Source organism: Pyrus communis, chromosome 9, assembly GCF_963583255.1.
Source record: "Pyrus communis chromosome 9, drPyrComm1.1, whole genome shotgun sequence".
Taxonomy (NCBI): domain Eukaryota; kingdom Viridiplantae; phylum Streptophyta; class Magnoliopsida; order Rosales; family Rosaceae; genus Pyrus; species Pyrus communis.
Genome location: NC_084811.1, coordinates 4,088,709 through 4,102,987, shown reverse-complemented (window position 1 = coordinate 4,102,987; position 14,279 = coordinate 4,088,709). Strand labels below are relative to the sequence as shown.

The 14,279-nt window shown below is 40.7% G+C and overlaps 3 protein-coding genes across 4 annotated transcripts; 2 read left to right on the top strand and 1 right to left on the bottom strand.

The window, feature by feature from the left end:
* Positions 1 to 1,055: 1,055 nt before the first annotated feature.
* LOC137745863 (phytochrome A-2-like) lies at positions 1,056 to 6,585 on the top strand. Of its 2 annotated transcripts, none has more exons than XM_068485895.1 (5): positions 1,056 to 1,672; positions 2,450 to 4,519; positions 4,673 to 5,489; positions 5,662 to 5,952; positions 6,066 to 6,585. In XM_068485895.1, the coding sequence occupies exons 2-5, from the start codon at positions 2,461 to 2,463 to the stop codon at positions 6,268 to 6,270; spliced, it is 3,372 nt and encodes a 1,123-aa protein (XP_068341996.1). In that variant the 5' UTR covers positions 1,056 to 1,672; positions 2,450 to 2,460; the 3' UTR covers positions 6,271 to 6,585. The 2 variants fall into 2 exon arrangements, with proteins under 2 accessions (XP_068341996.1, XP_068341998.1); XM_068485897.1 differs by having other exon boundaries at positions 1,056 to 1,677.
* Positions 6,586 to 7,923: 1,338 nt separating this feature from the next.
* LOC137744966 (glutamate--tRNA ligase, cytoplasmic-like) lies at positions 7,924 to 11,466 on the top strand. Its single transcript, XM_068484795.1, has 5 exons — positions 7,924 to 8,376; positions 8,499 to 8,740; positions 9,090 to 10,210; positions 10,430 to 10,894; positions 11,107 to 11,466. Exons 1-5 carry the CDS (start codon positions 8,234 to 8,236, stop codon positions 11,323 to 11,325), a joined length of 2,190 nt encoding a protein of 729 aa, XP_068340896.1. The 5' UTR covers positions 7,924 to 8,233; the 3' UTR covers positions 11,326 to 11,466.
* Positions 11,467 to 12,832: 1,366 nt separating this feature from the next.
* LOC137745911 (rhicadhesin receptor-like) lies at positions 12,833 to 14,243 on the bottom strand. The gene is made up of 2 exons (XM_068485944.1): positions 14,075 to 14,243; positions 12,833 to 13,516 (listed from the first exon to the last, which is right to left on the bottom strand). Exons 1-2 carry the CDS (start codon positions 14,181 to 14,183, stop codon positions 12,972 to 12,974), a joined length of 654 nt encoding a protein of 217 aa, XP_068342045.1. The 5' UTR covers positions 14,184 to 14,243; the 3' UTR covers positions 12,833 to 12,971.
* Positions 14,244 to 14,279: the final 36 nt, after the last annotated feature.

Sequence of the window (14,279 nt, the reverse complement as noted above, 5' to 3'; positions counted from 1 at the left end):
TTGAAATTCCCAAAAACACAAGAATTAACGTGTGCATGAACAATGACCAAATCGGGGGGATCCCGAGTTTGACGTGAAAACGAAGGTATCCTTACCTGAAATGGGTATGGTTGAACTCCTAAGGACCTCACGAGCACAACTATATAATTTTTTTCCATGATCCGTGAAGATCTCGAGGGTTATGGCGTTGTCCGTACGAAAAGAATAGGAAAGGGAGAGAGGGAGAGAAAGGGACTCGGGACAGGGATAGGGATGAGGGTGAGTGTGGTCCAAACTCCACCAATCAAAACTCAAAAACAACCACACAACGAAAAAACCATAATAGGGGCAAAACCGTCATTTTACCCCTACGGTACTAAAAGTCCGAGACGGGCTGTCACAGTATGTGCCCGTATACTAGTATAAATTTAAATTAAGTACACATTAGAAGAATAAAATTAATATTTAATCTAACTTCAAATTTTTATTAAATTTCAATTTTCTTCGAGAATTAAAATTCAAAAACCCCAAAAACTTACTTACGCTTCTTAGGAAAGAGATCATCTTCTGAGCTCAGGATGAGGATCCTCCTGATCACGAAATTCGGGTTGTTAAAATTTAATCTAACGACTCCAAACAAGAGGATCCACTAAAAGTTATAATAATTATAAATATTAAATTAAATTTGAACGGTCTGAATTTCATAATCAGGAAGATTCTCATTCTGAGCTCAGGATCCTCTTCCCGCTTCTCAATCATTATCGTAACATTCTGAGTCCCCCGACTCAATAGTACAACGTTGAGGGTGAGAGCAACGTGGCATGCGTATCCTCTGTCACCAATAATATTATAATACCATCCAAAATCCGATGTTATACAGCCAATCGGATTGGGTTACCGCACGTGATCCTCATAAGCCCCCCGCTCATTCTTTTGATTTCATCCCACGCCTGTACTATTATTCTTCCTTTATCCCAGATCCTAGAAAATCCCAACTCTCCGCCTCTTACTTCCCCACTCTCTGGAAACCTAACTTTCCCATTAGTTTTTTTTTTTTTTTTTTTTTTTTGAAACCAACTTTCCCATTAGTTTATGAAGTAATCATGAAGCAGCTTAACTGCGCCATTGATGACAATAGTTTAACCTGTATATTCTGCCCAATGGGTTGCTTTCTCTTTCCAATTTTCAGCTGGGAACCGCCAGATTTCCATGGATTAATTGGAAGGGGAAGTGAGAGATGATGGTCTTTGCTAATTATGGCTGTCATCAACTAACTCCATTTACCCATTTGGAAAGGGTACCTAAAACCCTCATCCAATCCCTCCCCACCAAATTTGGTAGCTTTTTCCAGCTGCAGAAACCCTTCTCCATTGTTTTGTGTTTTCGGAGTGGACCCATCTCATAGTTTTTGCTTTTCTTAAATTTGTAGTCTTTTTTTATTTTATTGTTATTTTATTAAAGGCGGTTCCTTTGTTTACTAACAGTCCAGTCCTGCCGCTGGGATTAGTGTCCATTACAGGGACAGATGGGGATGGGATTGAAAGTTCGAGACTTCAGTGGACAATTTTTTAATTTAATAACAATTTTGTAGTAATCCCATGTTTTTGTTTGCCAGTTTGGTTTTTCTATAAGTTGGGTTTGCACCTGAGAGACTGAGTTGAGCTCTGCTTGCTTGTACTGCAGCTGAAGAAAAGTTAGGTTGTATGCGATTCTTTTCTTGCCTAATTTAATTTAGTTTTTTTTTTTTTTTTTTTTTTTTTGTTCTGGTTCTGATCACTTTTAGGAAGATGGTTGTTTTTCTTTTTGATGCTAGAATTGTTGTTGACTCCTAGTTTTTGATTTTTCTGATATAAGCGAATAAGCGATATTCTACTTTAAACTAATCCAACTTGAAGGGAATTTGAACTCGGGCTCATAGGGGTTTTAAACTCATAGTCTTGATTTAGTTACTTTGGCTTCTTGAATTACTAGTTGTTTCTACGTTTTTCTTACCTGTGTTTGCTTTAATGAAGTAATTGGTGGAAAATTGTTCAAGATATCAGATAAACTTGAAGTTCAGTAATTGCTCTACATTCACTAAAGTTTCTGTTGTAATTAGTTTCACTTGTTTCTGTCAGTTTTTAGAAATGCTAAAGATCTTTGTGTTTTTACTGTTTTGAGAAGAAAGAGTTCTGTTCTCTGCGATAAGTTTTCGTATCTCAAAATGTTGATGCAGTCGTGTAAAAGTTTTGGTATTTTCAGCATCATTAAAGCGTATTAGTAAAAAATCCTGAGCTCTGCTAGTGATTTTTTACGCCTAGTATTCCAATGATCTGAACGGCGATTGATATGATGAAAATAAACTCAATGATTACTAGAATCAGCCTTCTGTTTTATGGATCAATACTAGCAATATCTTCAGAAGGGTTTCCAACTTTTCATGTTAGCATGCTTCTTATATCTTTCTGATTAGTTTGTTTTCTGTTCGCAGTTTGTGCGAGAATGTCTTCTTCTAGACCTAGTAACTCATCAAGCAATCCAGGGCGGTCTAGACACAGCGCTAGAATCATTGCTCAGACAACTGTTGATGCAAAGATTCATGCTGATTTTGAGGAATCGGGTAGTTCCTTTGACTACTCGAATTCAGTGCGTATCGGCAGTTCAGTTGGTGGAGATCAACAACCTAGGTCCGACAAAGTGACCACTGCTTATCTCCATAACATACAGAAAGGCAAGACGATCCAACCGTTTGGATGCTTGCTAGCCTTGGATGAGAAGACTTTCAAGGTCATTGCATACAGTGCGAATGCTCCTGAAATGCTGACCACGGTCAGTCATGCAGTCCCAAGCGTTGGGGACTCCCCTGTCCTTGGCCTAGGAACAGATATAAGAACAATTTTCACTGCCCCTAGTGCCTCCGCACTGCATAAGGCCCTCGGATTTGGAGAGGTTTCTCTCTTAAATCCCATCTTAGTTCATTGCAAGACCTCTGGCAAGCCTTTCTATGCAATAACTCATCGAGTAACGGGCAGTTTGATCATTGACTTTGAGCCGGTGAAGCCTTATGAAGTGCCTATGACTGCTGCTGGGGCGCTGCAATCATACAAGCTTGCTGCCAAAGCAATTGCCAGATTGCAAGCTTTGCCTAGCGGGAGCATGGAGAGGCTTTGTGATACAATGGTCCAAGAGGTTTTTGAACTCACCGGTTATGACAGGGTGATGACTTATAAATTTCATGATGATGATCATGGAGAAGTGGTCTCTGAGCTTACGAAGCCTGGCCTGGAGCCATATCTAGGGTTGCATTATCCATCCACTGACATACCTCAGGCTGCACGGTTCCTATTTATGAAGAATAAGGTCCGCATGATTGTCGATTGTGGTGCGAAACATGTGAAGGTGTTTCAAGATGAGAAGCTTCCGCTGGATCTCACATTGTGCGGTTCAACCCTGAGAGCCCCACACAGTTGCCATTTGGAATATATGAAGAATATGAATTCCATCGCATCTCTTGTTATGGCAGTAGTTGTTAATGAGGGGGATGACGAGGTGAGAGATCCTGATTCTGTTCCGCCTCAAAAAAGAAAGAGACTTTGGGGTTTGGTAGTATGCCATAATACAAGTCCAAGATTTGTTCCTTTCCCTCTCAGGTATGCCTGTGAGTTTTTAACTCAAGTGTTTGCCATCCATGTCAATAAGGAGATAGAGATGGAAGATCAGATGGTTGAGAAGAACATCCTGCGCACCCAAACGCTGTTGTGTGATATGCTGTTACGAGATGCACCCTTAGGTATTATGTCACAGAGCCCTAATGTTATGGATCTAGTGAAATGTGATGGAGCTGCCCTATTGTACAAGAACAAGGTATGGAGACTTGGAATGACTCTGAGTGACTTTCAGCTTCATGACATAGCTTCATGGCTCTCCGAGTACCATATGGATTCTACGGGTTTGAGTACAGATAGCTTGTATGATGCAGGATTCCCTGGGGCTCTTGCTCTTGGTGATGTAGTATGTGGAATGGCAGCTGTGTGGATAACTTCCAAGGACGTGCTCTTTTGGTTTCGATCCCACACTGCTGCGGAAATTCGATGGGGTGGTGCAAAACATGAAACCGGTGAGAAAGATGATGGTTCTAAAATGCACCCTAGATCATCATTCAAGGCTTTCCTTGAAGTTGTCAAGACGAGGAGCTTGCCTTGGAAGGACTATGAAATGGATGCAATTCATTCTTTGCAGCTTATTCTGAGGAATGCTTTCAAAGATGTCGAAACCACCTTGGAAGCAAACACCAAAGCAATCAATGTAAGGCTTAGTGACCTCAAACTTGAAGGGATGCAAGAACTGGAAGCTGTGACAAGTGAGATGGTCCGTTTAATTGAAACAGCCACAGTTCCAATTTTGGCTGTTGATGTTGATGGGCTGGTTAATGGGTGGAATACAAAAATCGATGAGTTAACTGGTCTTCCTGTTGATGAAGCAATTGGAAAGCATTTGCTCACACTCGTGGAGGATTCTTCGACTAGCGTGGTGAAGAAAATGTTGGACTCAGCATTGCATGGTATGTCGCTCATTTACCCTATTCGACAGTTTAGGCATTTTAGATTTTCAATTATTACTGGAAATAGCTATATGCTTGTATGGATATGTATTAGGTTTTCAATTATAGTCCCCTGTTTGTATTAAACTCATCCTTTTTTTTTTTCCTGGTCAGGCAAAGAGGAACAAAACATCCAATTCGAGATAAAAACACATGGTTCTAGGGCTGATCTTGGTCCCATCAGCTTAGTTGTGAATGCTTGTGCAAGTAGAGACATTCGGGAAAATGTTGTGGGGGTGTGTTTTGTGGCACAGGATATCACTGGTCAGAAGAATGTGATGGACAAATTCACCCGGATCGAGGGTGATTACAAAGCAATTGTACAAAACCCTAGCCCCTTGATTCCCCCAATATTTGGTACAGATGAATTTGGCTGGTGTTCTGAGTGGAATTCAGCAATGACAAAGTTAACAGGGTGGAAACGAGAGGAGGTAATGGATAAAATGCTTCTGGGAGAGGTTTTTGGGATCAACATGGCATGTTGTCCTCTCAAGAGCCAAGAATCTTTCGTAAATCTTGGTATTGTACTTAACCATGCCATGATAGGTCAGGTGTCTGAAAAGGTTCCCTTTGGTTTCTGTGCTCGTAGTGGAAAACACATAGAATGCCTGCTGTGCTTGAGTAAGAAATTGAACAGTGAGGGCTCAGTCACTGGGGTCTTTTGCTTCTTGCAGCTTGCTAGCCCAGAGCTGCAACAAGCACTTCATGTCCAGCGCTTATCAGAACAAACTGCTGTGAAGAGATTGAAGGAATTGTCTTATATTAGAAGGCAGATCCGGAATCCTTTAGCCGGTATAATATTTTCTCGGAAAATGATGGAGGATACTGAGTTGGGAGCAGAACATCAACAGCTTCTGCATACGAGCGCCCAGTGCCAGCACCAGCTCAACAAAATACTGGATGATTCAGATCTTGATACCATCATTGACGGGTATGATTTGTCTGAAACAACTTACATGCTGGCACCTTGATATCCTTACAACAACCCACTTTCGGTTCATAAAATGGCAGATTAATCCGAAACATGTTCTTTTCTGGAGAAGCTATTGACTTTGTTTATTCTGACTGGACAATGTTTCTTTGTTTTTCTGATCCCTTGACAGCTACCTGGACCTGGAGATGGTCGAGTTTACATTGCATGAAGTACTAAATGCCGCAGTCAGTCAAGTCATGATTAAGAGCAATGCCAAGAGCATCCGCATTGTCCACAATGCAGCGGAAGATATCATGACTGAGACGTTATATGGGGATAGTCTTAGGCTTCAACAAATCGTAGCTGATTTCTTAGTGGTATCAGTAAGTTTTATGCCAACTGGAGGCCAGCTTACTATCGAAGCTAAGTTGACCAAAGATCAGTTAGGACAATCCGTTCAGCTCGTGCATTTGGAGCTCAGGTACAGCTTCACAATTGAATTCATAACCTACTACTGATTTCATGTATAATGTGGTTGCTTGTATTACAAGTTAAGCAATTATCACGAGATGCTGATTTGATATATTGAAACAGGATCACACACGCCGGTGGTGGGATTCCAGAAGGATTGCTGAACCAGATGTTTGGAAACAACGGAGACATATCTGAGGAGGGCATTAGCCTGCTCATCAGCAGTAAACTTGTGAAGCTCATGAATGGAGAAGTACGGTATCTTAGGGAAGAAGGCAAGTCAACCTTCATGATATCCGTAGAACTCGCCGTGGCAAACAAGATGTAAGTCCTAAGACAATTTTCAACGGCAGATGACACAGATCGTCAAGTGTACATACAACTTTTTCCGTTGGATCATTCGTGTTGGTTTTAACCTGCAAATCCGCACGTCTGTCTCGCGTTCTTTAAATGGTGTTGGTTTGTGGTGGATTTGCAGAACTTCAGAGCAATGTGTGAAGAACAATAGAAAGAGAAACGGTAAGAGATGTTGCACTTCCTGCTGAGGATGAAGTTTGTAATTGTCCGCCATTTCACGTTTTTGGCTTAATTATGTCTTGTTGTAATTCGTCGACCTAATTAAATTTTATTTCAGCGTTATCTATAGCTTCACTCTATCTTGGTCTGTTTTCTCATCCGAAAGTGGTAGGAAACTAAAAGATTCATCCATATAAAGATGGGAACTTTAACGAAAAGTTCTCGGTACTGTTCACTTTACGAAAAATCATATTTTTACACTAAAAATGCAATCTTGGTACTATTTACTTTATTCTTTATTTTGTCTTTATCGTTAAAACTCAAAGTTTTCAAGTTTTTTTATTAGTTTTCCTTATAAAGATAGGAGTAGAGGTTTATTGTTATTTTTCACTAAAAACTATTTCACTCTAAAGTTAAGCAGTAAAAAAATATTTGGTAAAAATAAAATATTCCGCATAGTTTAAAAGAATCAGTAGGTTGCTTTTGAAAGTTGCGTTAATAAAAAGCGAAGTTGAGTATTCAATGAATATTTTCAATTCTTGTAATACGCTCATTAATTGCACAAAAAAAGAAAAAAAAACATTATTTATAATTCTAGACTTATTTTATCATTGGAAAGCAAAGTCACCACCACCTTTCATTACAGAACCTAACCTCTTACACCACCAGTGCCATTATCACCACCATTGTTACCACCACCACACCACAATCACGCCCCTACCACGAAAACCACCAACATAGACATACTCGTCACCTCTACCACCACAACCACAACTTCCACTACCATCGTTGCCGCCGCCGCCACCACCACCCTCACCATAAACACAACCGCCACTATCGCTGTTGTCCCTACCCTTACCACCATTACTACCTCAGCAGCCCAACCATCACACCTCTTTATTGGTACCACCACCACCATTACAGCCATTGCCTTCACCACCGTTGTTATTTTCAATGAATATTTTCAATTCCTGTAATACGTTCATTAATTGCAAAAAAATAACATTATTTATCCTTCTGGACTTATTTTATCATTGGAAAGCAAAGTGACCACCACCTTTCATTACATACCCTAACCTCTTGCACCACTAGTCCCATTATCGCCACTATTGTTGCCATCACCACCACACCACAATCATGCCACTACCACTAAAACCACTAAAACCACCACCACAACCATACTCGCCACCTCTACCACCACAACCATAGCTGCCACTACCATCGTTGTCGCCGCCGCCACCACCACCACCACCCACACAACCGCCAGCATTTCCAACACAACCCACAACCGCCACTATCACTGTTGTCCTTGCCCTTACCACCATTATTACCTTAGTAGCCAACCACCATACCCCTTTATTGGTACCACCACCACCATCACAGCCTTTGCTTTCATCACCATCGTTATTATATACAATTATATCACTTTCACATCAAAAAATTCCAAATGCATTTACACTGCTTTTCATACCCATCACTTTTAAAAATACAATTATCAAACGTTCAGCTGCATTGTTTTACATCTGATATTCCTAAAGATCAAAACAAGTTTATTTTTAAACACTAGCCCTGATTGAGGAAAGAAAACGGCCCATCGGTCCGGTCCGTTAGTTTTGAGTTGCTTTTAGTACGCCCACTGAATCAGTTGTCTGGTTTCGCAATCGTCGCCGTCGTTTGCGTTTCTCTCTTCATCTCATCTTCTTCGTTCAATCAATACATTTACAGCAGCCAATCAAGCAACAAGTCCAGGAGCAAAATCTACACCTTGGATTCTGATGATGGAGATTAAGGCTGTTTCGTTCGCCGCCGAGAACCCTCCCCTCGCGGAGCTCCTCGCCGCCCAGCTCGCCGGAATCTCTCTCCCCACGGACGCCTCTCTCCCTCCCGATTCCCCTTATTCTTTGCAATTCTCCAATGGGTAAACCCTAAACCCTTTTACTATTTGCCCCATGAAATTTGTTTGTACCATTTTTTTTTTTTTTTTTTTTGGCAAAAGGTTAAACTACATGTTCAATGCATCTCAAAAATCTTTGGATTTAGGTTGAAATTGCATGGAAAAAATGTACTTCTCCGATACATCGGCCGAATTGCGAAATTGTATGGTGACAATCCATTCGAAGCCGGGAAGATTGATGAGTGGCTTGAGTACGCGCCTGTGCTTTCACAGGGTTCTGCGTTTGAGAGTGCTTGTAAGCATTTGGATGACTATCTGGGAAGCAGTACCTTTTTTGCTAATCAATCTTTGTCCATCGCCGATATCGCAATCTGGTCAGGCCTTGCAGGTATAGCTTTGCTTCTCTCACGGTTTGTTAGTCGTTACTTTTGATCTTTATATGGCATGGTTGCGAATAAGTAGAAATTTAAGGACAAGTAACATTAAAAGTAGTGCTTTTTGGAGGTTTGGGACTGCTTCTGTAAGAAGCACTTCTGCTAGACGTGCTTGTATTGTAACCATTGTCAATTTTTATTAAAAGAGTTGCTTTCTGAAGGAGCACCTAGCAGGTGTTTTTCCAGAAAGCGCCTCTGTGACCCGGAAATGCTTTTTAACTTAATATACCAAACTAGTTAGAAGCGCTTTTGGCTGTCAAAAAGGCAAATCCTGAACCGGCCCTAATACGTTTTTCTTAGCAGGAACTGGGAAAAGATGGGAGAGTTTGAGGAATTCAAAGAAGTATCCAAACCTTTCTCGGTGGTTCAATTCACTATTAGCCGAATATGGTGATGCCCTGAATGAAGTCACAGCTACCTTCATTGGCAAGAAGGGCGCAGGAAAGCCAACCGCAACTAAAACAAAAGGCACTCAGGCCGATCAGCAGTTGAAGAGTGTAAATGGAGATGTATCTGAGAAAGGTAAGGCAGGAAGCAAACTAACATTTGAAGTAGATCTTCCAGAAGCGGAGGTTGGAAAGGTTCGACTGAGATTTGCACCAGAGCCCAGTGGTTATCTTCACATTGGGCACTCAAAAGCAGCATTATTGAATCAGTATTTTGCTCAGCGGTATCAGGGTCAGCTTATTGTGCGGTTTGACGATACAAATCCTGATAAAGAAAGCAATGAGTTTGTGGACAATCTTCTCAAGGATATTGAGACTTTGGGTATCAAGTATGAAACGGTTACCTATACTTCAGATTACTTCCCGCAGTTGATGGAAATGGCTGAGAATCTGATTCGCCAGGGTAAAGCATATGTTGATGATACGCCACGTGAGGAGATGAAGAAAGAAAGGATGGATGGCATTGAATCAAAATGTAGAAACAACAGTGTAGAGGAGAATCTGAAATTATGGAATGAAATGATTGATGGGTCTAAGAGGGGTAAGGAGTGCTGTGTCCGTGGGAAGCTGGATATGCAGGATCCAAACAAATCTCTTCGAGATCCTGTTTATTATCGCTGCAATCCAACACCACATCATCGGATTGGGTCCAAGTACAACTTATACCCAACTTATGATTTTGCTTGTCCATTTGTTGATTCTATAGAAGGTATTACACACGCACTTCGATCTAGTGAGTATCACGACCGCAATGCACAGTACTATCGAGTTCAAGAGGATATGGGACTGCGAAAAGTGCATATCTATGAATTCAGTAGGTTGAACATGGTTTATACTCTTCTCAGTAAGCGCAAGCTTTTGTGGTTCGTTCAAAATGAGAAGGTTAGTGGATGGGATGATCCTCGTTTTCCAACTGTTCAAGGAATTGTGCGGAGAGGTCTCAAAGTTGAAGCATTAATACAATTCATTCTTGAGCAGGTAGGACACTACTCTGTCCTAGTATTATGCATCAAAGAAGTTATGAGCTATGCCTATAACATATAAATATATAATGCCTGACCAATGCTTCTTTTATGTCCTTAATTTCACAATTGCTTTTCCTTACTCGGTACTATTTTGTATACATAAGTCGAGAATTCAATTTATACTCTTCTGAATCATTAATTTTGTAACTGATTTTGTACTATTATGTTTTAGGGGGCTTCAAAAAATCTGAATCTCATGGAATGGGACAAACTCTGGACTATTAATAAGAAGATAATTGATCCTGTATGCCCAAGACATACTGCTGTCATCGAAGAGCGGCGCGTGTTGTTGACCCTGACTAATGGTCCCGAGAAACCATTTGTCCGCATCATTCCTAGGCATAAGAAGTATGAAGGTGCTGGGGAGAAGGCAACAACATACACAAGGAGGATATGGCTAGATTATGCTGATGCGGAGTCCATCAAAGTAGATGAGGAAGTAACCCTAATGGATTGGGGGAACGCCATTGTTAAGGGAATTGAGAAAGACACGGACAGAAATCTCAAACTCACAGGGGTCTTGCATCCTGAGGGTTCTGTCAAGACCACAAAATTGAAGCTCACCTGGCTCCCTGAATCAGATGAGCTAGTTAAGCTCTCATTGATGGAGTTTGATCATCTGATAACAAAGAAGAAGGTATGTCCCAATCAACGAGTATTAAGTTATACGTCTTAGCATATTACTTATGAATTAATCTGTGGATTGCAAACACCTTGGATTTTCTTTCCTTAAGGACAAAAACGTAACTTGGGGGTCTATGGCTTATCTGTAGTCAGCTGATTCTTTTCTTTAAAGTGGTGTATACAGGCTGAGTTACCTTTTTTGTTTTTTGTAACTTGTGACCTCAGCTCGAGGAAGACGAGGACTTCGTCGATGTTGTTAACCCATGTACCGAAAGGGAGACCGCAGCGCTTGGGGATTCCAACATGCGAAACCTTAAGCGTGGGGATATACTGCAACTGGAGAGGAAAGGATATTTCCGATGCGATGTTCCCTACCTCAGGCCTTCAAAACCCATTGTTCTATTTGCAATCCCCGACGGCAGGCAGCAGACTGGATCGAAGTAAAACCTTTACAATTTTCAGGTGCTTTATGTCCAACTGCATTAAGTATTGTTGATTTCGTTTTGATTTAACAGTTTTTTAGTCGGAACAGATTGAAATGTTTTATCTAAAACTTGAAGTTATATGGGTAGATGAATTGCCGTTCATGTTCTGCTTGAATTGGCAATTACGTTGCACCGATTTGAGTCACTCTATCTATTAATTTTATCTATTTCTCCAAATAAAAAATGAATTCGAACAGGGAACTGATTTCTGCACTCCACGTGTGCTTGCGTGCTCCTTTGTAGCTTTTGTGTTGAATAAATCAAAGGCGAAACGACGGGCAAACACAAGGGGAGGAGTACAGAGGGAGAAAAAAAGTGTGCGGAAATCATTTTCCATCCGAATATTGTATACGTAACTGTAGTTTGAATGTTAATACATCACCTAGTTTGAATGTTAATCCAAAACAAATTGGTCCATAATTCACTGCAAGCTTTGTGGTTGATTGAATTGAAAGAGAAAAGTCGAGTAAATACAAAGGGAGCAGAAGCGTTTTCTTTTCTTTCGACTTTCATTTGGCTGAAACGTTGCGATGATGGTTAAACAATAGTGTCATTAGCAACAGCTAATCACGGTTTTAACCTAATAGGGTTTATTTATCATATCCAAATTAAGCTTTTAACATGTTTAATCATATAATCCACCTAATCCCTCCCAACTCATGCTAATTGTTTATTCTACATTATTGCTTCTATGCCATTACCATATAAAACATGTGAGCTGGACGTGCTTTTTAATTCAGGTGCATTTTTGCTATCACTCTCAAGTGGTGGTAATACTCATCATTTTATCTATTATCGTTGAATGAGTTTAAATTTCGAGATTTGTGTCTATCCTCTACCTAGATCTTGAAATTTAAACGCATCTGACGGCGATAAATAGGGTGATGAACAAAAATATTTCCTTTTAATTCTTATATAGTTTGGAACAAATAAATCTAACAATTGCCATTTTGTACTACGGTCTAGTAGTGGTGGTATTCCTCTTCACATGTAAGTGAGAGGTTTTAGGTTCGATTCTCGCAAGAGGTGAATTTGAACCATATTATTGCTAATCCATTGTGAGGTTTAGCTCACTCATCCACCCCTGAGGCTTAGCTAACTCATCCACCCCTTAGTGTAGTAAATATTATTTGTAAAAAAATAAAAAATGTAACATTATTTTTGCAGATGATGCTTTACCGCAGTGGCGGAAAAGAATAATCCCTATGCACTCCGGCGTGGGTTCATTCCTCACCTCCCCCTTCCCCCTCCCTTAGTATCTCAAGTCATTAATATCTGTCATGCTCAAGTCATTAATACCTGTCATGCGTTTTAGCTTTCTCACTCAATAATAATATAGCCATAATGGCGTCCCCGTTGCTTAGAAGTACTTCTCGTTCGGAAGCCCATTGTTATGAATAGAAGCTAACAAATTTAACTCAAAGTGAAAAATTACATGTAAAAAATCTTGAAGGAACAACCACAGAAGCAAAAATGCAAACAACTTTTGATTAATCAAAGAGAGAGGATGCATACAATGATCACGACGACATACTGCCATCCCACCAAACTGTAAAACAAACACACACACAAACACATACAAATTCAAAGCCTCTTTACCCTTCCCTAGACCTTGGGTGCAAGCCTAGACTTTATTTTGTCGACCATCTTGGTTCCCACCTGGAATGTCTTCGTCAGCACATGATCCGGCACCTCCGGCGTGGCAGCGAACAATGTGAGTGCAATGTTCACCGTGCCCTGCAGCTGAGAGTTGAACCCGGCGATCACGGAAGCCGGATCCTTCCCTTTGTTGTTCTGGAAGTGAACCAACCCTTTGGGGAACACAAAGACTTCACCTTTCTTGATGGTTTTGCTGATCAGCTTGTTTGCCGTGGTGATGAATCCGACGTCCAATACTCCTTCAAGAACGTAAACAATTTCTGTGGCTCTGGGGTGGGTGTGAGGCGGGTTAATTCCACCGGGGGCGTAGTCGATTCTGGCGAGCGAGACGCCGAGGGTGTTGAGGCCGGGGATTTTTTGGACATTGGCTGCTGTCACCAGGGAGCCGAATGTGTTGTTGGTGAGGCCTGGTTTGGCTAGTCCGGCGCTGAAAAAGTCCTCTGCGGTTGCTTTTGCTGCGTCCTTGCAGACGAACCCATTGACTTTCACGCCTGTTACGGCAGTTGAGTTGGATTAAGCAAAACTTGTACTTAATTTTCGTAAACCATGAATTTGGTTTTCTTAATCAGGTTCTTGTGTGTTAGTTGGTTCATGTACTTAATTCTTGGGGCTAATTAAATTTAAGGTCATGATTAGTTGGCTTAATAGCAAAAAAGTGAGAGAAAGTAAAGCTAACCAACAAAAAGTAATCGAAGAGAGGGTAATTAATCATGGTTTTTGTTCTTATTTTTCCAGAAATCATGAACTGCTCAATGTGATTGATCCATGATTACTGGGCTTAAACACAATAAAATAACCAAAAAAATAAAAATAAATTATAAATTAAAGAAAAGATGGAATATTTGACACAAAACTTTCCAGAAATCATTTACAACATGAAAAGCAACTGATGAACAGTGTCAACTTTATAATGGAGGGGACAAGGAAACGTGGCAACTTTCTAGTCTTTTTGTTTTAACATGAACTTTTGTGATCACTTTTAGCACTAGAATACTGAAACACTGGCAATATAGATAAAGAACTGATGAAGAAGAAGAAGAGGGAGTTACCGGCGGCGTAGTCGGCAACGCAAATGTCCTGAAGCAAGTCAGGATCAGCGGCAGAGCTGCCGAAGACGGTGGCAAGAGCCACAAGAAAGAGAGCAAAGACGGCCGCCATTGTTGGTGGTTGTAATTGGAAAGAAAATACAGACTATTGCAAGAACACCAAAAGGGTAGAGAAAAGTGGATGTGTGAATGAACAGGAAATGATGGG

What these genes read in the sequence shown, in the direction of transcription:
- LOC137745911 (XM_068485944.1), bottom strand. Translation starts at nt 14,183, where the DNA reads ATGGCGGCCGTCTTTGCTCTCTTTCTTGTGGCTCTTGCCACCGTCTTC. An exon ending in CGTTGCCGACTACGCCGCCG is followed by an intron (nt 13,517 to 14,074) that starts GTAACTCCCTCT and finishes CTGCCGTAACAG; the next exon opens with GCGTGAAAGTCAATGGGTTC.
- LOC137745863 (XM_068485895.1), top strand. Translation starts at nt 2,461, where the DNA reads ATGTCTTCTTCTAGACCTAGTAACTCATCAAGCAATCCAGGGCGGTCT. An exon ending in GTTGGACTCAGCATTGCATG is followed by an intron (nt 4,520 to 4,672) that starts GTATGTCGCTCA and finishes TTTCCTGGTCAG; the next exon opens with GCAAAGAGGAACAAAACATC. An exon ending in CTTGATACCATCATTGACGG is followed by an intron (nt 5,490 to 5,661) that starts GTATGATTTGTC and finishes ATCCCTTGACAG; the next exon opens with CTACCTGGACCTGGAGATGG.
- LOC137744966 (XM_068484795.1), top strand. Translation starts at nt 8,234, where the DNA reads ATGATGGAGATTAAGGCTGTTTCGTTCGCCGCCGAGAACCCTCCCCTC. An exon ending in TACAATTCATTCTTGAGCAG is followed by an intron (nt 10,211 to 10,429) that starts GTAGGACACTAC and finishes ATTATGTTTTAG; the next exon opens with GGGGCTTCAAAAAATCTGAA. An exon ending in ATCTGATAACAAAGAAGAAG is followed by an intron (nt 10,895 to 11,106) that starts GTATGTCCCAAT and finishes TTGTGACCTCAG; the next exon opens with CTCGAGGAAGACGAGGACTT.